This window comes from Ambystoma mexicanum, chromosome 4p (genome assembly GCF_040938575.1).
Source record: "Ambystoma mexicanum isolate Mex_15411 chromosome 4p, UKY_AmexF1_1, whole genome shotgun sequence".
NCBI classification, from domain to species: domain Eukaryota; kingdom Metazoa; phylum Chordata; class Amphibia; order Caudata; family Ambystomatidae; genus Ambystoma; species Ambystoma mexicanum.
Window position 1 is genome coordinate 1,164,699,390 of NC_090927.1, and position 24,870 is coordinate 1,164,724,259.

Here is a 24,870-nt window from a genome sequence, read left to right on the forward strand (position 1 = left end):
ACTTGCCGCTTGGTTGGCCATGGCAGACACAACTCCCCCACACCTCCCTGCAGAGAGACTAATACTGCATGGACCGACATGCAGAGTGGGCAAGGAAAGATCATGCGATGAGGGGACGCATCCCTGGTCTGGAACTGGATCACTAAGTGTGCAGCTTTGACAGCTAGCCACACGAGATAGGGGGCGCATGGACTTGGTTCATCTGCTTGGCCGATAGAGCCATGGGCCCCAACTGTAGGTGCACCCTAACACATGAAACACAAAGTTCATGGGAGTTGTGGTACATTATGGGGGCAAGTCTGAACTTAGTTTGATTGACTAGGTTGGGAAATGGGACGGGGGAAGAGTATCAGCCGAATTGCAACCGGGTGCCAAGGGGACGGGGAGCTCACGTAAAGGGGAGGAATTTGGAGAATGTTAATTTGATGTTGATTTGTTTAGGGTTACAGTTCAACTCGCATCATGGTTGTCAACCACACACTCACATCATTCACAAGGGGATCCTGTTTCTTAGTATGGGGCTCAATTTCGACTCACATAACAATGGGATAAAAGGCACTCACACGGGAAACCCGTTCGACACATTGGGGTGCAAGAAAGAGTTTACATGTCTGCGAATCATGGGATGTTTAAGGTCACCCTCACCTCTCTGAATGTCCAAGGTCTGAATTCACCGGTGACATGGGTAGGCATAATATGGCGTCTAAGGGCATTGGGGACACAAATAGCGGTACTCCAGGAGACGCATTTACTCTCAGGGCATGAACACTGCATGCACTCCAAATGGTTCCTACTACAATACTTTGCTTCGGGAGGGGAAAAGAAGAGGGGCGTGGCAATACTATTTGCGAAAAGCATTTCCTTTGTTAGGCGGGCAGTAAAAGGGGATGGGGTGGACATTACCTCTTAGTTAAAGGGGACCTGTTCCCCCAGCAGTTACAATAGCGGCAAACTATGCTCCAAATGAAGGACAAGAACATTTTATAACTGATCAGGCCCCGAAGATGGGGACGTTTGCCGAAGGCCAGATATTTCTGAAAGGAGACTTCAATATGGTATCAGACCCAGCGAAAGACGGGACAGGCAGATTTTCAGAAGGCCCTCGCCTTGGCCAAACTTATGCAGGGACTGGGGGTAGTAGATGTGTGGGTAATTCTACATCTGGATGAGAAGGATTACACGCACTTCTCCTTTGTCCATAGGACACAATTGAGGATAGAGTTTGGGTTGGTCTGAGCGTCCTTGTCTCTGTGTGTACAAGAGGTAGCGATAGGAGTGAGGGTTCTCTCAGATCACGCTGCAAAAAGCATCATAGTTAACGTAACAAGAATGGAAACGCAGCCCAAACCCCCATGGCAATTAAGGGGTGAGGTGCTCAATGACGCGGGCAAAAGGACGGACACAGCCACCCAGATTCGGGAATACTTTGAAAGGAATGAGACCCCCGAGATCAGTCAGACCACTCTCTGGGATGCCCTGAAGGCAGTATTGAGAGCGGAACGCATCAGCAGAACAACCGCCTTTGTTAAATATACGGAAAGAAATCAGGCAGGAGTGGGAAGAAATGGTGCAGGTCAAAGAGAGAGCTCTGAAATGTAAAGGCTCCCTGAAGGCAATAAAAATAATTAAGGATACTTAGAGCCAGAATGGAAGAACATTTAGTGAAACACACTGCTTATAGCCTGCTATGTGCACAACAGACATACAACACTCAGGGTAACACAGCCAGCAAGCTTTTAACTTACAAAATGAGATGTGCCCAAGCTAGGCAGACTATCCGGGGCTGCACAATCATGAGGGGGGGTACAGTATGGGGAACGAGAGAAGCCAGACATTACTGACTGCTTTTTAAAAACCTCATGACTGACGAGGTGCTGGACCGCGATTCCCAAACGACCTATATTCATTCCTCCGTAATACCCCAATTGACTCAGGAGGAGAGGGGTGTTTTAGAGGGCCAGATAATGGAATAAGAAGCGGAGGGGCCCATAGAAGACCTGAAAGTCAATAAATCACCCAGCCCTGACAGGTACTCAAGTACATTCTACATAGTCTTCCAGTCCTACCTACCTGGATCCCTAGGAAAATGTTTTAATGAATTGCAGAATACAGGCACTATAGCTCCCACCATGAAGCAATCAACCACTGTCCTAATCCCGCAAGAAGTCAAGGGCCCTATGAACCTGGATTCATATAGGCCCATTGCTCTTCTGAACATAGATGTAAGAATATATGCAAAGGTGCAAGCCATTAGGCTGGATACCATACTCCTGATGCTAGTGCAACCAGACCAGACCGGATTCATTAAGGGCAGGAATATATGCTAATATTCGCAGGAACCTGAACATGGTAGAACAGACCAGGCAGAGTGGGGCGAGATTGCCAAGATTGTCCTTCAACGTGCATAAGGCATTTGATCGGGTGAATTGGGAGCACATCAAAAAGCTTATGGAGGCATATGGATTTGGGGTCGCCTTTAGCAGGTGGATACTGACCTTATACCAACTCTCTAGCACAAGACTCGTAGTTAACAGGGGGGCTCTTGGATCCCATTTCATTTTCACAGGCACGGGGCATTGGTGTTCTCTATCAACCCTGGTCTTTGCCTTAGTTATGCAGCCACTTGCCAAAAGAATCAGGTCGAACGAGGGGAAACGTGGTGCGGGAGGGGACGACATACTGCATACAATGCCCTGCATACGGATGCCATTTTATTATATCTGGGCAACACCGCTACCTCACTTCAGTAGCATTAAGCAAACTGGAGGTGTTTTGCGGGGGCATCTGGATTCACAATTAACTATGGCAAATGGGGGAGGGGGCTGATAATCTCTGAAAACCTGCAGGAGAAACTGGAGGAACCCAGAGGGCACGTGTTTAAGTGGGAAACAGAGAGAATAGAATATCTGAGGATAAATATCCTGGTGCGTCCTGACAAGTTATACCAACTGAACTACCACAGATGGCTTAATGGTCTGTGGGCCGGTTTGAACTATTGGGCCCAGCAGGAAATATCATGGAAAGGAAGAAACAACGCATGGAAAATGAATTCCCCCCCAGGTTGTTCTATTTCTTTCACAGCCTCCTTTGTGTTTTCCCAAAGGGGGTACTGCATATCATTACATTTATCTGGGGGTGGGGGGGACACAGAGTTATACAGAAGATCCTGCTGAGGAGCTATTTGGCCTGGGGGGGGGTCACGATTGTCATACTAAAGCTTAAGGCAGTAGCACACATATCCGATTTGGTGCACCCAAGGGGGAAGGGTTAGGGGTTTAGAACTCAAGCAAAAAACGACTTCTGTCCCACAGACAAAACTCCCCTTCCTAAGCAAGTCAGCCTGGAATTCTGCGGGTAGACTACTGCAAAGCACCCAGTGCTTTCCGACCCAATGGGATAATGTGAGGAGGGAATGGGGGATAGCTACGACGCTAGGCCCATATTCTGCTTTTACTAACAATGTAGACTTCTCGCCGGGCTTTAGGGAGAAGGACTTGAGGCGTGGACTAGGTGGGGCCTGCAGAAGCTAGGGGATCTATACACTGCGTGTATACCCATTACCTTTGAGGAGGCGAAGCATGCATTTGTGCTGGAAGAAGCCAAATTATACCACTACATACAATTGAGACACTGGGCATCTAATCCAACCGTTAAAGTGGCAAGGAATAGGCAGGCCAACCTTCCAGACTTGACACTAATAGACAGCCTGGGGAAAAGCCGCATCATGGCAGTGGGGGCAGACACAGGGGACGCAACCCCTTTCACTAAGAAATGGGAGCAATGGGAAGAGGAATTAGGTACAGAGATTGGGCCTGACAGCTGAAGTCAGATGTGGGCGATGGAGGCGAAAGCCTCTAGATGTATGATAGTCAGGGAATGCGCACACAAAATCGACTCACAATGGTACCTCAACCCCCATACATTACATTGTATTGAACCCAAATACTCCCCACCCGCGGTGGCATGCATGTGGCAGTGAGGGGGCTCTTGGGCCCATGTGGTGGAGCTGTGGACGGGCATATAGGTGTTGTGGAAGGAGATATTAGCCAAAATAAAAGATATGACAGGGGTGATGCTCCAATTAGATCCATTAATTTTGGTATTGGGAGAAACTGGGGATAAGGGGCAATACCCAATGTCGGCACCATGGCCAGACTTCTGATACATTTATTGATGGCGGCCAGACTAACCATCACTCAGCAGTGGAAGAATTCAGATGGTCTGCAGATCGCAATCTGGTGAAGGAAAATTGGGGAATGCTGGGAGTTGTAGATGCTAACAGCAGTACTTACGTGGCCACGGAAGTGTTCAATATGGTCTGGAGGCCATTTATAGATTTTATGGAGCCGGCATGGCAGGAATTAAACAGACCGTTTATCACAAGGGGCTTAGACTACTTTACGGGTGGAAGCAGGTGGCAAACCTCTACAGGTCTTCTCAAAATTGAATATTGATACTCATCAGATGAGGGGAGGAAATTTGAAAGGGCAATAGGAACCATATGTCATATCCAATCAACATGTGATACGCACTGTGATGCTGAGTCAGGGTGGGGGCTAAGAGGGGCGGTCCTGAGGTGGTTTTCTTTTGTAAAGTAGTTCTTATTCTTAAAGTTAAAGTTTGGTTAAAAAAAAAAGAAGATGTTTGCTTTTGCAAATCTCTGACAATAATACTGCTGTTTGATCAATTTAACACCCACGGTATCTGGTTACACAAGTACTCGGATGGTATTTAGGCCTAAGGCGCTTCCATGGACATGGAAGGGAATGGCACTTAATAGTTTGACATAACAATGAAGGAAGAGACACGTCCATTAGCGGGCATCTGTAAACTGTCATTTGCTGGATCCATTTGTCAGTTAATCTTGTTATGGTAGATTAATGTATTCATTAAAATAGTTGTCCAAATCATTCAGTGACCACTATTATACAACAACTCTTCCTTTAGTGAGCCACACAGTGGGCACCATCAGCAGACATTGAACAAACTCCTTCAGAAATTCATCTATCAACCGCTATAAGAATTTGTCAAATACAGCCTCCTCCATGAATCGCAACACAGATTCAGGCCAACACCATAATCCACTCAATGCTTAATATAGGACATCCTAAAGAACAACATGGACACCACCTCTCCTAGTGCATTCATCCGGATGGACATGCCCACCACCTTTGACGCCATCAGCCACAAGACACCACTAAAATACTGTAGAACATTGTACTGCCCAGCGCTGTATTGCCATATTTCTGACTGCAAGGACTGAAGCAATGCACATGGCCCCTTAAAGACCACTTCCTCAGAAGTTAACATTTCGGAAAACCACAAGGATCTAGTTCCTCTCTCATCCACGCTTCAACATCTTCATGACCCCACTACTGGAAACTATTAACGACTCAAGTCTCACATGCTTTAAATACGTACAAGCTCGCAAACAACTCTACAACAATGGTATTTCCCTCTTTTACCAAATTACATTCTGGACGAATTACATTTTGCTGCACTTTTACTTTTTTTTACCGCAAACCGATAGATGGTTAGTTTGGTTTAGGTATACAGAAAGGGGGCTGAAGGGGTAGGTGAACGGGATTGTGGGGTGTTCCCCCACAGCTTTTTTGTAGTAAACAAATAGTAAAAGTGGTAAAAAAAGATCGGCAAAATTAAATTCGATCAAAAGAATTCAATCAAACCTCATAGATCGACAATGAACACACTGCATTTCAACACGTGTCACGCACATGAAGACTTTTCGATGACTACAGAGAGAATTAAACTCAACTCAACCAAAACAGAGTTTATAATCTGGAGCACAACACCACTGAGCCCTACACCAATCCCCTGGTCAGTTACAATGGGAACTGATACCATGCCCACAACAACTGTCAGAAATCTTGGAATCATGATGGACAGCAATCTCACACTGGAAGCACAGGTGAAAGCCATAGCGAGAACTTGCTTCTTTCAGGTCCTACCTATTCAATGCATCGTGCCCACCGGATCTTAGCAGTTATCACAATTGTACGCTCAAGACTGGATTATGTAAACCGCTTGCACCTTGGACTCCTGGAATTCCTATTCAACAAACTACATAGAGTACAAAATGTGGCAGCAAGACAACTCTTGACACTGAATAGGCAAGAACACATTATACCAGCCCTCCGCAAACTCCAGTAGGTCCTATTCAAATGGAAGATTTATTGAAAAATTCTGTTCATCGGCCACTGTTCCTACTGTGGCAGGGGCCCTGAAACCATTTTAGGAAATTTTCCCCACTACCAACCACGGAGAGTGCTTCAATTCTGCAATGATACCTCAGTAACGATGGCTAGACTTAACCTGAAATGGCACGGATGATCTTCCTTTCTCTCAGCCAAACTCTTGGACTTTCTGCCATAAACACAGAAGAAAACCTGCTCCCCTTCAGAAAAGAGCTAAAAACCTGGCAATCCATTAAACACCAGCACAGGACGAGCATTAAACCTTAATCAACTATACCCCTGCTCTTGGCAACGTTGACCCAAAGGAAAGCACCTTCAAATGATATGAACTTAACAGGAATGCACAAAAAGGTATCCAATTAAGAGTATTGAAGAATGGATTAATTTGGGTCTGACTCTACGGAACACAGATGGAATCGAATGAACACGTCCAAAAAATGCTAAAAAGACAGCCCTAATCCATTCCTGCATGATAACAATTACTTATCTCTCTAAGGGCACAGTGATGAATCTGATGATGTCATCACTCCTTTCCCAGAGGTAGCCTCTCATGTGGATGGCAGCTGCTACCTGATCCTGACCCCCCTTGGGGTGGCTATGCAAAGAAGGAACATATGGGGGGAGGCAACCATCAGGGGGAGCGAGACATTGTTAGATAAGACATGGTATCCCCCTGCCCCTTTTAGGGATATCCACTCCATTCCTCATGCCTTGGTGGCATATTGTGATAGTCCCCTTGAACAACCCATACATCCTGCTGACAATATCCTTCAATGTTCTGTAGCCAACCTAATGACAGAAACTGACATTAGGAAGAGGGCAACCAGAATGAAGATTGCTCGACTGAAACGAAATGAGCAGTCTAGCAGTTGGAGAAATCCGATTGGCTCTGAACAACTCCCTTTCTTGGAGCGGGAGTTCAAAGATGGAACAGCTGAACAACACAGTGAGAAACAACCAGCTAACCACTGCCAGGGAAGTCATGCTGTCAGGTGGATAGGCAAAAGTGGAGGCATGGGAGATCCACGTAGGAGACTTCCCAGCTTGGACTGGGAATCCAGAAGGCAGCCAGTGAGACAAATAAGTGGCACAGAGAACGGGGAAGGCGGTGCCTGGACCGGAAAAGCATTCCCTCTGGCTGGAGAGATGCCAAAGCAGGACACAAGGCAAACTAAGAGCTTTGCTCCAGCAAGGGAAGTCGGACCGACACGCAGACCACCACCAGCTTCAGGGACACACTGCCCAAAGCAGAGAGAAAGAGCAGAAATAGAAAAGGACCCAAACGGTGTCAGAGAAGCTAGGGAGCCATCCTAAAACTGGTGAGCCTACAGTGGAAGGTTGTGGCCCTTGGGGGGAACTGGAGAATGCATTCCCTACCCAAAACAGAAGGCCAATTCCATGCGACTTACATCGTGAAAGGATTTACATAGTCCAAGCATTTGGGGAGATACAAATACACCAGAACTTGGGGAAGACCCATACCCGCTTGTACTGAATGAAAGAGAGAGAATTGTAATATAAAGTCCTGGCAGGGGAGTATACCAGTTGAAGAGTGGATCTGGGATCCGCACCCATAAAGAGTTGCATTGTACAAAAGTCATGGCAGGAGAGTATACCAGGCATTTCCACACCAAAATTGTGTAAACAAACTGTACAAATGAACCTGGCAGGTGAGTATACCAGGTGTTGTATGAGTCTGGGACCCGCACCAAAGTTGTGGGACTTTGAAAAAAGAATCCAAAGGAAGATTCATGCAATAGGATTTTTTACCTGCACTGTATATGGAAAGTGAATTACAACACCAAAAGGAAGGGGTTAGCCTGTTGGGCTACAAAGAACTTGATTATTCTTTTGAACTTTTGTTTTGGTGGAGAGAAACCTGGGGAAACTAGCCATTCCCTGGAACTGTGAAAACTATCTATTTGAAACCTTTGTTGGATTTATACCTTTTCGTTGAACTTGAACATGTCTGCACTTTTCAAGCCAAAGACATTACCCTTAGTACCTTATAGTTACTTTTAGAATGAGAGGGATAGGATAGGATTTCAGACACAGGATATTTTTGCTTTGGACATCATGACACAGAACAGACCCTTAGTTTTTGGTTGAGGTAGGGCAATACCTCCTAAATTAGGGACAGTGAGGCATTTCCCAAACCCTGTTATTATTTTAATAATAGTATGTATCAACAAACATGAGCCCTCTGTGTCCGTGTCTCATTCCTGGTTCCTCACAGCACCAAATACTTTTGCTCCCTATTCTGCATATACCCCTTGAATTTCTAGCCCTTTTCTCCCCAACTACTCTGCTCCCCTCTAAAATCTCCCACCACTTCAAACTATATACTCTCTAACAATGCTAGCTTAAGCCCATCAGTTACCAAATCAATAACAAGTGGGCTAAAATGAAGCTCACCTCTCTACCACTAATACCCCTACCACATCAGTAGCTAAGCCAGCTAAAGGGCACTGCAGTTTATCAGATCTCGGGCTATTCACTACAGATAAACATATTCCCAAGTTTCACTGCCCAACACATAGAACCAGAGCAGCACTTATGAATCGGTACTTCAAACCTGCACCCAACAATAACACAGGTTTCACAACTGCCTCTCCCTCTATCCCACTACCAAGCCCCTTCCCACGTTTAGTACTTTAGATTTAGTGACCCACACATTGGACAACATCTGCAAACATTGAACAAAGCTGGGTCCTGTCATGGAAATGTTATATATCTCCTTTGTTTACCATTCTGCCAGACTCATGGCATGTCGGTCAATTTTGATGCAGCGATGAGAATCCCATCGTTTGGAACAAATGGCATTTGTTAACTCCTAATCCACTTCCCTAGCAAAGGGCTATCATTTGAGTGTCTGATCTAAAACATTTGTTCCGGAAAAAGGACCCTTTGCTCAGTCAGCTGTGAGATGAAATTTCGAGACGGATGCTATTATCCCAAAAGGGGGAGTAAGCGCACACGAAGAGAGAATGAGCTGCTTGAAATATTCCTTAACAGTACTGATATTAGTATTTTAGATTAGAGAACCACACATATAGTGGTACATCTCAGGGAGTCTTTCCATCCCATATAAGTCCTCTCTTAAGAGCAAAAAACCTGCTAATGGGTCATGCCGGGAACGTAGGACAGTTAGCATTAAGAGTGTCCCATCTATATATAAATATATTACAGGCCCTGTGGTAGCAGCACTGTAGTTATGGTTAAGTTGCTCGACTCATAGGAAGAGCACTTTTTGGATGGCTTATAACTTTGCCCCTCCCCCTGGACGAATCCTCATGAAACGTTGCAATAAAAGGTCAATGGCCCCGTAAGATTGATCCTGCGAAGTTTGGTGAGGTTTCATGCAGGGCGTGGGGAGTTATGGGAGGTCCCAAAATGTGTTTTTTTCCATAGACTCAGTGGAGAAAAAAAAAGTGCTCACGCCTACAGCCCAAACCGCTGGACGGATTTTCACCAAATTTGCGCCAGGAGTGGCGGCTTGGTCCCAAAAGCATGCTTTTGTATATCTGCTCAGTAGTTTCTTTTGAAACTGCCAAAAGTAGGTCAAAATAAATTAGTGATATTTGGGTACGGTCCGCGGACCCACTTCCCTGTTTGGTCTGTGGACAGGCCTCCGATTGTTCCAGAGGGTGGCGCGATGTCCGCGGACATCGGACGCACCTGCTGATTGGATGGTGAAAAGCGTGAGGTGCGTCATATTTTTGGGAAACGCCTGCCATGTTAGATTTACAGACAGCGCCCGTTGTCCGCAAACATCGGGGTAAAAACATTACAAAACACAACATTGCACTTGTCAAACACTTGAAACAATCTCTACGGATGTGAGGGGTGATGATTATGGGATGGGATGTGGCCCTAAAAATCCAAAAAACTGGCGGTTTTCCACCACCATGCACTGCTAAGACAAACACCAAGTACATTAAAAAGATGACATCACTGATAACATCACATATCTGGGCCACTTGTTTTTGTTCACTGACGTGTCTAGGATTAGCATTTTATTAGTGGAACTTGCCATAACATCCCTTTAACAAAGTGTTTTCATTGAATATATATATATCTTTTTTTTCTGAGAAAAGGGATGTTATGGTTAAGTTGCACTAATAAAAACTTATGTAATTCGGTGAAAAAACTTTGTTTCAATCAAAGCCCTTTTTATGAGTGAAAATGTTTCATGATGTTACATCATTGTATATAAGTTATTATTAATTCCTCTTTTAACATATATGAAAGAACATTAAACCTCCTTTAACAAACATATTGTTTGCAACGCATACTGATGTGTGTTGTTATCAGCAGGGCATGCTGGGGGTACAAGTCATGGTTGTACTGCCTAGGGCATGAGGCTCGACCATGACCCCAACCCCACCAAACCACCGCTGTTATCCACTGCACCGATCCTGCATCCTAGTTCAGTGTCCACTATACCCTGATAATGTGACCAATGGCCAGTGCTCATGGCTTGCAGCCATGGCCAGTCTCTACAATCCATGGAGCATGGGCTTTAGCCATGTCACATTCCCCAATAGGCAAATCAGAGTAGACATTTGTCCTTGCAAAGGGCCAGGCCCACTGCCCAGGCAGCAAAGTTATATCAGTATCGTTTGCACTTACTTTTTGACACTGTCAAAAAGTCAAACACAGGACAGATTTGCAAAAGCATGCTTTTCAGGTCCTTGCTGATGCTCCTCGCGCAAGTTTGCTTCAATCCCGTCCAGCACTTTGGGCTGCAGCCGCAAGCACATTTTTTTTTCTCATTTGAACCTAGGGCTTTGGCCATGCCGCATGCCCCTATAAGTACATCAGAGTACCTATTTGTCGTTGCTGAGGGCCTGGCCCACTGTCCATGCACCAAAGTTATTTCACTATTTTTTGTACTTATATTTTGACACTTTGGAAAAATAAAACACAAGACAGATTTGCAAAAGCATGCGTTCAGGTCTTTGCTGATGCTCCGCACACAGGTCTGTTGTAATCCAGTCCAGCACTTTGGGCTGTAGCTGCGAGCAGAGTTTGTATTCCCATTCAAACCTATCTTGACTTTAAAAACCTTTACCACATAGCCGGTCCCATGTGGCCATGCTCACTTTAACCCCATTGCTGGTCCCTCAATGTCATTGCCAATAGCCAGATTGTCTGGGTGATGACCTTTTCGGGTCCTTGCCAACGCTCCTTGCATGAGTTTTCTGCAAATCCGTCAATGTTTTATTTTTTGGAAAGTGGCAAAATGTACGTACAAAAAATGGTCATAAAACTTAGCCCCCACTTCACAAAATCTATTCAGACTTTGCACAAACATACAAGGTTGGGTTTATAATCTTTGTGAAAACTTTTGTGCAGATTTGTCAAACTGCAACAAAGTTATAAGCCATCTAAAAATGTTGAGACCCCCCTCTAATTTTGCCCCCTCTTGACAAAATCCCACCAAACTTTGCAAACACATTCAAATCTAGGTCTAAAATCGTTTTGCAAACTTTTGTGCAGATTTGTCAAACGGCACCAAATGTATAAGCCTTTCAAATATTTTGGGACTCCCCCTCTTATTTTTCACCCTCTTGGCGAAACAGCACCAAACTTTGCATAGTTAGGTCTAAAAGGATATTGGTAAATGTCATACAGTTTCATTGAGTGGTGCCAAAGTTATAAACCATCCAAAAACTGCTTTCCACCAACCCTGTAATGCAGAAATATGCATGGATGTCCCTGAACATCTAGGATATTCGTAGATTTGTAGACAAACAAAAAAAAAGGATTTTTGGATTTTTGTGGACATATCTCATCCCATCCCCATGATTGTTTCATTTGTTTGACAAATGCAATATTGTGTTTTTTTATGTTTTTACCGCTATGTCCGCGGACCACGGGGGCTGCTCGGGAATCCAATATGGCACCTGTTTCAAAGGTTTTGATGCACCTCACCTTTTTAATTGACCAATCAGCGGGCGCGTATGATGTCCACAAATGTCACGCTGCTCTCTGATTGGTCCAACGGTTGTCCGCAGACTCTGAATCGTGAAATTAGTCTGTGGACAGGACACAGATATCACCAATTTTGTGTCCCACTTTTTGGGCATTTTATTAAAAACTACCGGATGGATTTACACCAAATTTGCAAAAGCACACTTTCAGGACCACGCTGCCGCTCCTCGCGCAAGTCTGCTGCAAATCCGTCCAGCGGGTTTGGCCTGTAGGCACCAGCAAAAACAAATTTCCATTGTGTCTATGAGGATTTTAAAAATGTTGGGATGCCCACTATAACTCCCCCCCCTTGACGAAACTGCACCAAACTTTGCAGAATAGTTCTAAGGGGGCCAAAGTTTGGTGAGGATTCGTCTGGAGGGGAGGGGGAAGAGTTATAAGCCGCCCAAAAAGTGCTCTTTCTATGAGTTTAGCAATTTAACCAATGTGTTACAACAGACAGATTAGGGAGATTAGCAATGAGTTTCTTTTGGATAGTCATGAATCACATTTATATAGAATTGTGAAGATTAGCCATATGTCACATTTACATAAATTGTGAAGATTAGCCACGCGTCACATTTAGATAGAATTGTGAAGATTAGCCATGCGTCACATCTAGATAGAATTTTGAAGATTAGCCATGCGTCACATCTAGATAGAATTTTGAAGATTAGCCATGCATCACATCTAGATAGAATTTTGAAGATTAGCCAAGGTGGTCTCTGATCAACTCATGCATCCCTGATCTGCCTGGGAATTGATGCCATGAGCTCCTTTACCCGGGGCGCATTATCAAGTATGCATGGGTTGGACTTGCTTTTTTTTCTCTTGCAGATATGTACTACGCTCTCCAATCAGATGAGCTCCCTAGCACGCTTACCTCTCAGAAGGGACAGTGATACGATATAATTCAGCAATTCAAACCATATACTAAGACAGCCATAACCATCAACACGCTATAAAGGATTAACCGGGACCCAGAAAATGGGCCCACTGGCACTTATAACTGAGCTTCATCAATGGACTGACTCTGTTCCATCTCAAGGGAACACTCTCTCTATCAGGCCAGGAATCTGACAAGGCAAGCAACTGCAGGTGACGTCCAGGTGCTGGCACCAGGCATCAACACTCTCTAAGCACACCAGATCGGTAAAACTCTAACCCCCGCTGCATATAATGCTACCAGTTCAGACACACCACTTACATCATGGCCTGATCTGTAGCCTGACCTTCGGGCATACCGAGTACCGGTCTTCATGCCTAGGTTGTACATGTATGTCCAATAGAACAGTACTGAAGTAAATGTACACTGGGAAGGTGTCCTCCAATAAGCAATCTACGTACACAACAAGACACAGAGATGACCATAGTGGCTTTTGCTGGTCACTGCGTGCACTGAAAGTCAGTTCCCGAATCTAGCTAGGACTCGTAAGTCTGATAGAACAGAACTGGATGTAACTGTACAATGAGATGGTATCTTCCTAATAAACCGTGGCAGACTCAGCGAGACACAGGGATGACCATAGACCTGCAATTCACTTAACCCAATAAAAATTAGGACTAGGGCCACTCGACAGCGATGACACTGCCAAACAGGGAAAGCCAAACTCAAGCCCAGTAACCAGAACAAACTCTGCACTAGACTGAGAATCTCTCCTGGCGAACCAATGCTCCGAACCTCTAGAATAGATACGATCAGCTCAGTGGGCACTGGAAGGTAATCGGAAATAGGGTTCTCCCACCAATCCGCACAGACACTCGCACATACTGATATGCTCACTCTCTCCTCTACACGAACAAAGAATAGAATGCAGCTATACCCCTCGATCAATTTCAGCCTAGCTGCACACATACCTACACACCTCCATGAACACCTCAACAGTCTTTAAAATGCAGCTATACCCCATGGAAAAATCGGCCTAGCTGCACACATAATCTCATACACAAGCTCGACCACCACCAGAATGCAAATCTGAGGTCAACGGCCTTGCTGCACACATTATAGTGACGTCACAATCCCACCGCACCACACCTAGTATTAGAATGCAGCTACACACCACGTAAACCGCACTGGCTGCACACATACTGAGTGCACACAAGCACTATTTACTACCCTACGCTCTCCACTGACCTAGACTACGGTCCCCGAGGGCGTTCAACCCACAGCGCTTTGAGATCATACCAATGATATATAAGGTGCTATACAAATGCACAATAACATAACATAAGATAACTACAGGGTAATATGTGTCCCGAGGGCTTACAAAGGGTTAAAGGAAAACAATTAAAAATCACATCACAACAATATGTTAAAAAATGTTGATCGGTCATGTTATCATGATTGTTAGAAGTACATACCAGTTTCTGTCCGGACAAAACCTCCAAGAGTGCGAGAAGCTTCACCCCATCTTTCATATCTTCATAAAGGTCATTCACCACCAAGGGGGGGTTGCGCTGTGAAGAGGGGATCAGAATATTAATAGCCGGAACTCTGATAGTCATATTTTATGTCTTACAGCTTGGGAAATAAGTGTACAGAAGACATTTGTGTATGGGTGCACTATAAATAAAATCTCATATGGTATCATATTATTTGACCAGTGAGCTGATTTCTCAAAAGACATTAATCAGCAAAGTGAAAACTGCATGTGAACCAAGTGGAAATGCACTGGAGGAGGGTGCAACAATGTATCGATATAAAGTGGGGGTAAGCACACTATTTTCCCTTTTAAACCACAAGTGTAAGTATTGCCTTTGCATCGTAACCTTAACTTTTTGTAATTTAGTTTCGTGTGCGTGTTTTTAAGGGGTGCAAACAGAAACACAGTGAATGCTAGATCTGTAAAAAAGCGAGTGCAGCAGATGCTTGAAAAGGTAACCATAGAGACGGTCATGGGGAAATACGCTGCATTCAGGAATAGCGAAGGCTCTTGGGGAGGGTTCCATGTGATTTCATCGCCAGGCTTTTAAACGTGCACATTCCCCCACCCACACTTATTTTTTACTATTGTCCACCCGCCCAAACCCTTATTTGCCCTTTCCCACCCCACCTAAAAAAATTGATGAGCACATTCGATGTAATGTGCACGTTTAAAAGCCTGGCGATGTAAAAGCAGACGGTGAAAGGACATCGTACCCTTGGGGAGGTGGTGACAAGGCCAAAGGCCACTCTGTTTAACTGCACGTGAGTCAGCTGCGGGATGGAGACATGCCACTAACTGTAGTGTATTTGTATTGAAGAACCGGGTTTTATTTTGGACAGAAATTACTTACAAAGTAGGCAATAACAGAGAGCAGAGGCAGTCCTATGGTAAGGTGCCTGTAAATTAAGCACATTGCTGGAATGAATGATTGAAGCGCCTAGATGCCCCTGGGCTTTGTGTGCTATACAAATGATAGATAAATAAATAATGATGTGTACCAGTTGGTGAGTGGGTAAGAATAGGCACACAAACCAGGAACACCGACGGGCGAACATTAGCATTGAGATCCTGGGACCAGAATTCACATATTCACAGGAGTGATGCTCTCCTGTCAGACTTAGCTCAGTGGTGGTGGCAATGATGGAATCGCCGTGGCGGAAGCACGAGTCGAAAACTGAAGTCAGAGGCCCACCAGAAAGAGCCAACCCCACGCAACAGGAACAAATACATATCTTCTACCGGGCACGTGCACGAATACGCCGTGTGAAATATCAAGAATTAGAATGACACAGATTTCTTCAAAATTATTGGTATATGGCAGCAAAGCTCCTCAAAAGCAAAATTCAAACTTTCAACCCTTTCAGATAACTAAGGATGTTTATGTTCAGGCTAAAAAAAGAGGTTCCAATGTTGTCCACAGGACAGATCTTAATCCTGGTCTGGGTTCTGAAGGTGCTGCGCGTCCCCTGTCCCCTAAGTTCTAGGCACCCCTAGGCAAGCATTTCTTTCCTTCACGCCTGGCAATAGGGTGCTTGAAGCACCCCGACAATCAAAGGGTTGAATCTAGGCATCCTCACCCCAACTGCTACTATAATGAGGGGCTAATATTGTCATTGAGTTTTGGGGACTTTCATGGATTGTCATGCTCTCCATGATACTGAGCACAGCATATCTGAAAGCGCGGCTGCACATAGAAAGGTTGTCACTGTTGCTAAACTCTACTCTGTCATACATGAAAATACTTCATGGCCTCAGGTCAAATTCCCGTGCTTTGGTGGAGGAGGAGCCGCACCTACACCTTATAATAGTAGTTTAGATCACACGGGGCCATAACACCAACCCCACATGTGCATACCAGTGGCGGTCTGACAAACAGGGAAGTCTGGAGATTTCCTGGGGGGCCTCTTTTCTGAGAGCACCCAGAATCTTTTATTTTGATATATGCAGCACACACAATTAAGATGCTATTTTTTCGCTTGCATGTTGTAATGGATCAGGAACACCTCCTCCCCTGGGTTTTTTTTTGTTGTTGCTGCATTTGTTATTTAGGTCAGGCCTTGATGCCTCCCAGCCCTTACCCACCCCCTAATATCCTAAAAATAAAAAAGTAACCCAACCGCTTCCCCCGCCCCCCAAAAAAAGCACAGCGAAAAATGAAACAAAACAGCAGTTTCACCAAATGTGGTAAACGGCTGCAACCAAGTGGGTGGGTCCCATTGTAGTATGGGGACATTTTGAACAAAAGAACCAGGACCTCTGTTGGTTCCCAGTCCCCTCCTGGAGGATACATTTCAACAAGGTTTGAAGGCATCACCAGACAGGATCGGCCTGGCCTATAGGGCAACCGGGCAATGCCCGAATTGCATGCCCAACGTGCTAGTGTGGGCCAGTTTCTTTGGTCAAAATGGGCCCGTTTTGTAAGTGCGCCTCTTTCATTATTTAATTCACTACACGGCTAGTAGTTTTGATCAGTGTTTAAAATGCTGATTTTTCAACAAATTTGATCAAATAACTCCCCCCTAGGGAGCCACTCAAACAGTTTGTGCGAAAAGGAATGAATTGCGATGTTCAATTGTGGGCCACTTTTTCTTTGGTGCCCGGGTCGATTTTATGCCCTAGTCCGACCCTGTCATCAGACCTACTTGGACTATTGGTATAGAGCTGATTTTCATATTCTTTTGTTTACATATGTGCATAGAATAGAAGATCACTTTCTTAGCATTGGTGCCCAGTTAATTCAGGGGCCTGTGGGGCAATGGGGGATGAGGGACACTAGAAAACAACACGTTCATGATATAAAGCAACAAATTACCACAAAGAACCGTCAACTCTGAGACTTCAGGGGGCAGCCCCAAACCAGCAGAGCACCAGCGTGGAGGCATGTATGCAGTGGGCCAGCCCTTCATCTGCCCAGTACGTTCGATGGTCAGTCCTCCTGTGTAGCATGTATGCTCGAGGGAGTGTGATAGGGGGCAATTGATAGCAGCATGCACTGGTGTAACACTAATTGTGGACCCCCCCTCACTTCGATACAGTGGTTTCCCCTGCGATGGGAGAGAAACCGAGCAACTACAACTTGCCGGGGGAGTGGACTGCACAAAGACGCATTGTGGGCAAGCGGGAATTCGGACCGGAGGATAGCAGTGTGAAAATCAGCTCTACACATGGCAGCTTAAGAAGACACACTTTATTTAAATACATGGCCAAAACAGACAATCAGCAGAATAATACTATGGGGCTAATTTTCTAGTATCCCGGAGCGTAAATGGAGGCGCAAAAGACAAGCATAATGTCTTCATATGATCAGTCATTTATAACGCGCCTGTACACAAGTGTTTTTAGGTGCGACAAGACAATGGAGGGAAGACAGAGGTAGGACAAGACAAACGATCTTACTAGGCCTTCTGTCATTCAGATTGTTCAAGTGCGAACGCAAAGTGCAGGGGGGGAGAAGAGGAAGTGCCAGGGGGTAAAGGGGAAAGTGCAATCAGAGCAGCATTGCTCTGAATATGTGCAGCCAGGGCAGCACGCTCTGAGTAAGTGCACAGAGGCGGGGGACTGTAGGGTTACAGTTACAGTCCCTAAGTGTGCGCTAGGCCCAGAGGCAGTACAGGGGAGACTGGTCATGGAGGAGCCTGGTACCCTATGGGACTCTTAACACCTCCATTCATGCTCCAGGGAATTTTCATTATTTATGATGGCAGGGGTGCAACAGGAGTTACGTTTCCGCCTCTCTTTCCGTTTGCGCCTCTCTTTTATCATCCACCTTCAAAAAGAATTTGGTTTTACTGCAGCATGAGATTTCCATGCTGGCATAAAATAACATTATATCCTATGGCGTATGTCTGCTTCTTGAGCCAGCAAAAAGCAGGCAGATTCCATGGGAACTATTGGAAACGCTGCCTGCCATGCCTACAAGGCGGGCAGCGTTTACTCTATTGCACTGCAGATTGCAAAAGAGAGGTGTAAAGAAGCATTCGCCGTCTCCTTACACTTCTCTTTTGCACTCCGCTATGAAAATTACAAAAACTGCCAGCAGGGGACCTGTTTGCACGCAAGTGCAAACGTAAGCGGCCCCCTCTAGGCAGTTTACTCACGGGTGCACAATGAGTTCCCTAGAGCTCTGTGTTTTAGTGCTTACAAATGTCTGACAACTGAGGCAGTGGCTGCTCGGGACTAGTGCCAGAGCAACAGTGTGAGAAGAAAGAAACGATTTGCCAACCTAAAGCCATTCTTGCATCATGTAATACAGCGGGAAACATACAGAAACCGTGCATCCTTGCTTCCCTGGGACCGGATGCTGTGGCACAAATGAATAAGACACCAATTGGCACTGTTAAAAGGGCCTTCATCATTTCATAATGGATTAAAGCTGCCTAAATTCTGTGCGTGAGCCTTCATAAACCTAAACCACAGTAACTATTCTTATATGGACGAATTGCCATTATCAGGATGGAATCTGTGGCATGCACTGAGCTCCACATGTGTGTAGAGGTGAATTGCTACACAGACATTTCATGTTGTGGCTGCCATTTTTGTGGTGTGGTGCTGCCACACGTCAGGTATCCCAGTGGGTGCTTATACTCTCATAGCAATGAAGCATGTTTGTGTTGCTTTGCCGCTGACGAGGCAGCTTTTGGCTTGATGGGCAATGGAGCAGGGTGTTGCTCACATGCATTAAAGCAGCTCTAGCGCTAGATCGTACATTAACCAGCCCTGGGGACGTCAATGCGGCAGCCAGGGCTGGCATTAGCCCAGTGAAGTTAATGGCCAATCCACCCCGGCTTGCTTCATGCAGAACAGCAGTAGTCACTCTACTGAAAGCCTTACTTGAGGAAGATGTTAGCACTTTTGACCTTCGTGTCGATTGACATTGGCCGAAGCCCCAGCCTTGGGACAGTTCGCCATGGTAACGGTGCCAAGAAACAAGACAATGGAAGAAATAGAAGAAGGAGGCGGCCCCAAGCAGATCCACTCGCGCGAGATCCCATGGATACTGACGCCATTCTTTAAGATTGACACCTGCGCTTCCTCGGTAATCTGACGTAGTCGTTTTTCCAGTTTAGACTCGCCCCGTTACCAGTAGTGTATTTTGGAAACGCAGATCTATCTACACGGCGAGCTATCAGGCAGCTTTCAACCAAAGTGCATTGCAGAGAAAACGGAAACGGAAATATGCTCGGCCAGCGATCCTAAATCAACCTTGCTATCTGCTCGCGAAAGTTTAGGAAACGGGAACAATGCGGTGCTCTTGCTATCACTGCGCCTGTTTACAGAGGATCTTTCCAGAACCTCAGCTCAACATCCATCCCGAGACCGGGTGAAAAGTCAAGTGGTCACTCCCTCGTTATCCATGAGAGACAATAAATAGGCCAGTGCACAAAGGTGCCAAGCATTGCCAAGGAGCTTGCTAGACATGCGTTTGTCCAAGTGCCTACCTGGCTGCGTATCAATTAATGGGTACTTTTACAAAACAAATACCTGTTTGGAAAAGTGGGCCCCAGAATCTAATTAAGCAATAGGACCCGAGCGGCGGGGGCATGACCGACCCAGGTAATGCCCCGGGGCCCATAGTTATAGGCCCGAGCGAAGCGAGGGCCTTAACGAAGGCCCCGGGGCATTACCAGAGTCGGTCATGCCACCGCCGCGAGGGTCATATTGCTATTAGTATCCCGGCCCGCAATATTTGCGTGACCGGGGTACTAAAAGCAATTTTTTTCTGTCCCGAAACGCTGCAGCGTTTCAGGACGGAAAAAAAGAAACGGCCAAGAAAATGGCCGCCGCCATGGAAAGGGAAACGAGTCCGTTTTCCCTTTCCATGGCGGTCATCGAGAGCGGACGCGCTGGGAACACATGTGTTCCCAGCGCGTCCGCTCCCAAAAAAGGATCAAGAAAAAGGTAAGTGGGGTTGGGAGGGGAAAAAAAACCAAAAACGTACCTGCGTCCCCGGCGGGGGACGAGGAAAGCCCCAAGCCGTGTGGAAGCGCGGAGCGAGGATGGCCCCGCTCTCCACACGGCTGGAGACTTCCCTCGTCCCCCGCCGGGGACGCAAAAAAGGATCAAGAAAAAGGTAAGCGGGGTTGGGAGGGGGAAAAAAAAACGTACCTGCGTCCCCAGCGGGGGGCGAGGAAAGCCCCCACCCGTGTGGAGGCGCGGAGCGGGGATGGCCCCGCTCCGAGTCTCCACACGGCTGGAGACTTCCCTCGTCCCCCGCCGGGGACTCAGAAACAAGAGGGTAATTTGGGGGGGGCGGGTGGGAGGGAGGAGAGGGAAGGGAGAAAAAAAAAATACTTACCCGAGTCCCCGGCGGGGGGCGAAGGCAGCCTCTCAGCCGCGGGGAGGCCCCGCTTCGAGCCTCCCTATAGGCTGAGGGGTTGCCACGCCCCTCGCCGGGGAAAAAGGCTGTGGAGTCCTGACGGATGGATTCCCAGCCGGGTATGGACCTGGCGAGAGCCAATCAGAATGCTTGTTTCATTCTGATTGTCTCTCGCCGGGGTACTAATAAAGGAAACAGTGGAATGATACTGATATCGGTTGTCTTAGTCTGATATTTTGCTTCCAGCTCAAAACATGCTGGGAGGATCACTGCACTGCCCCCTAGTGGATAGTATTGGAAAATAATAGACACCTAAATAACTGGAATATGTGGCAAAAGGGGTGTTGCTAGATCTGGAAGAGTTCTGGGGCTATGCTAATGTCGGGGCTTTTGGGACTCGGGGGTAGCTAGCCTTTTGGCTGTATCCCCTGAGCTTCTATCCGGGGGCTACAACCAAAAGACCAGGGGCTATAGCTTCTGCAGCCCCCCTTAGCAACGCCTATGTGTGGCAAGGGTGAAATGGGTCCCTTCAGCCCCCTACAGAAGGGCCACCACACTGACCCACGGACATTTTAGATATGTGTTCAGTGGGGTTTCTGGGGTGGGTGAGCGTCTGTATGGGGTGGGGCACTGACCGGGTGTTGGTGCTCTGCTAGTTTAGGCAGGACAAAGACCGATATGCGGGGACATTTCTTCTCTGTGAAAAGAACAGTGAGCTAAAGACTTGGTTGAGACTCTCCCAGGGGCCATCCACCCAAGAACAAGACAATGGGCTGTGTTCGTGCTTGTAGAGAGTTTCCCAGACCCCCCCTTGTTTTGCATAAATTAACTTTGGGTCTAACCCTAAGTTACCAGGGCGATCCAGACGTGGACCCCTTGCTCACTGTTCTTAGAGAGGCGCAGCTTCACCTCACTGATGATGCCCAACAAGGCTGAAACACGAGTATGGGGTTGCTGTGGTACTCTTGTTCAGAGGAGAATTGCCTAGCATTTCGGTGCTGGACTGCCCCTGGGCACGACAAAGACTGATATGCAGGGAAATTTCTCTGTGAAAAGAACAGTGAGCTAAAGACTTGGTTCAGACTCTCCCAGGGGCCATCCACCCAAGAACAAGTCAATGGGCTGTGTTTGTGCTGGTAGAGAGTTTCCCAGACCCCCCCCTGCTCTGCTAGTTTAGGGCTTCCTTATTGCTGGGATTGGCACCCCTACCTTCTCCCACACCAGCAAAGGGACTGTCTCAGCAGAGAAACGCCAAAGCTACTCGTGGCATCTCAGTCCTCTCCTTCTACCACACAGTACCTCAGTAACCATGAAACATCGACTCATTGGGCTGCGATGTGTTATGGCTGGCCCAGGAACGCACAGGCTGGCCAGATGATTACAGTGGGCAGACGTCAGGGACAAGATCACTGTGGTCACACAGTGGAAAGAGTTGCCAGGATCACCCGGACTTCGCAAACATAAGGCTATGGACACACACCGTTGCCAAGCAAATAATGAGTCGGACACATAGTTGCCACTCATGGAGTCTGCCGCCATGCTGCCGCACGTGCCGGCTGGAGGCTCCTTTCATTAAGAGCAAGTCATGATGTGGGCATGGCTTCCACCCTAAAAAGGACATCACCACACTCTTCCTTTTTCATAACAAATTAACAACCACAAGCAACCAACACAACACAATTTATGAAACATGTTAACCAACATCACAGCAGTAGGTGCATTCCAGTCCTTGCCACTATCTCACAAACTATCTGGGACCATAACCTGCCGACTAAACTGGTGGTCCTCAACACTTCTTCCCTGGACGTTGTTTGGCCCTTCCCTGGGTTGGGACTGGGTTCTCTATTCCTGGGTAAAATTCAACACTCAGTTCCTCTCGTGGGGTCATTACCCATCCTCCCGATGGGACTCCCATCCCTGAAATTCATCTGTCCGTCACCCAGGCCACAGTAGCTTTTCATCGGCATGTCTTGGAGGGGAGGCTCGTTCCGTAGCTCGGATAGGGTGACCAGTTCTTTGCTGTATGTTTTACCATGGGTAGTCAATTCCAGAGAGCATAAATCTTCGGACACCTGCTGTTCAAACGTCTGCTCGTCCCCTTGTGTGCGGAAAAGGTAGACGACTCATCTCATTCTTCCCACTTAGGCTCTTCACCTGCTGTTGGCTCTATTTGAGCAATAGACTTTTGAGGAATTGGTCCCCCAGCTCTCGGTCTGGCATATTCCCTTGAGGCAGGTAGCTGGTCCTGGGCTCGACAAACCCTTGTGAAGTGGTCACCCATTCCACACCTCCCACATGTGTGGCCTTTAACAGGACATTCATGTTCATGCGATAGGTCCCATCCACGCCGTGTGCAAGATGAGGCATGTCCTGCATCAGCATCTTTCCTGCACCATTCACTCTTTTTTGGAAGGATTTGCCTACTTGCATTTTCCTTACTGCACAGACCTCTTCCAGTTTTAGGGTCTTCATTGACGCGTCCATGGCAGATGGTCTCACCTCTGCCAGTTCATGGGATCACCCCATCTCCAGGATTCTTGCTAGCGTTATGCCTGGCTCCCTCCGGATCGGTCTGCTCATTTTGGCGGAGTTGCACAAAGATAATCTGTTGCCTGATTTCCTACTCCTCATTGCCTAGTGCACAGGGCAATGCAAGATGCCCCAATCTCCCGTGAAATGCATTTAGACTCTCACCCTCATTCTGTCCTGCTGACCTCAGCCTAAGGCACTCGTAGTCGAGATTGACCATAGGAGTGAAATAGTCATTGAGCATGTTGACGGCCGCAGGGTAGGAGTTGTCTCTGTACCAAAGTATCTTAAACAGCTTTTGGGCCACTGGGCCCGCAGAGTACAGCATGGTAGGTCAATTCAGACATTCATTGACCCATGAGGTCCAGCAAGGCCCAAGGCTGGATGGGGCCCTTGATACGTCAAACTCACTTAATGGTGCCAGCTGCCCCTGTTGACTGGGCGCTCTGCCAGCCACCGGTGCTCCATCCTCTCCATCAGACATGTTGATGGCGCAGTAAATAGGTGGGTTCTCTTTCCTTCCAGCACACTGGTATGAAAGTACACCCTTTGTCTCTAAAGAGGTCTCAGAGCCCACAGAGTTAAAATGGGCCACACTGCGCCTGGAGAGAAATCAGGCAAACACGGCTTAATGACCATCATGCCCTACCAGATTGTCCTTGATGGAGTGTCCGTGTACATCAGCAGGTTAGTACCTCTTTCTCCATCATGTTCAAATGAACCTTTATTGAGGGAAATGGCAAAACTCTCTGTGCCGGACAGTCACAGGAATTGAAGGGTGGCACACGGGTATGCTAAGCGTGTAGATCACCCAGAAAGCCACACAAGCACACACTCCTGGGAGACGCAACCTTTATGTGCCCTCCAGTACCTGCAGTAAAGTTCTTACTTTCTTTTCTGGCTTTGTTAAGATCCTATCACGGAGCACACATAAGAATCACTTGTTCTCCTTTCTTTATTTTAGCTCCAATCACAGAGCGCACACAAGGCACTTCTCCTTTCCTTAGTTCCCTTTTTTCCCTTCAGACCAACAAACAGCACACAGAGTGCACTTATTTATCTCTTGCTTGATCCTGGAGCACACAGCATTCACCGCCTGTGTGAGGAATTGGACCCAGGTGAGCGCACACCCACCGTACGCTTTTTTAGATTTTACAAAAAATTGAATGATGGTAGATCAACCTCCGGAAAATGTGTGGGGCTAATCTGCATACATTTTCCTTTGCTCACCGCACAACATACACATAGACCTGTGCACTCTGGGTGGACACAGTCTAAAGGTGCGGTCCTCCCTGACATATTTAGTTGGGATCTGACAGGTGGATTAGAAGATGCATCTCAGAAAGGGGGAGGGCCAAAACTCTCCTCCTGCCATGGCCAGCCTAATTAACCATAAAAGGCTCCATGA

General features: G+C 46.7%; 1 protein-coding gene across 17 annotated transcripts in view; it reads right to left on the bottom strand.

Annotated features, from left to right (window-relative positions):
* SYNE1 (spectrin repeat containing nuclear envelope protein 1) overlaps window positions 1–24,870 on the bottom strand; it is a 1,651,720-nt gene that overhangs the window by 1,170,763 nt on the left and 456,087 nt on the right. For all 17 annotated transcript variants that reach the window (XM_069606781.1, XM_069606782.1, XM_069606785.1 and 14 more), the window contains one exon: window positions 14,553–14,648. In XM_069606781.1, the coding sequence (XP_069462882.1) occupies window positions 14,553–14,648 (96 nt within the window). The remainder of the gene's footprint in view (window positions 1–14,552; window positions 14,649–24,870) is intronic.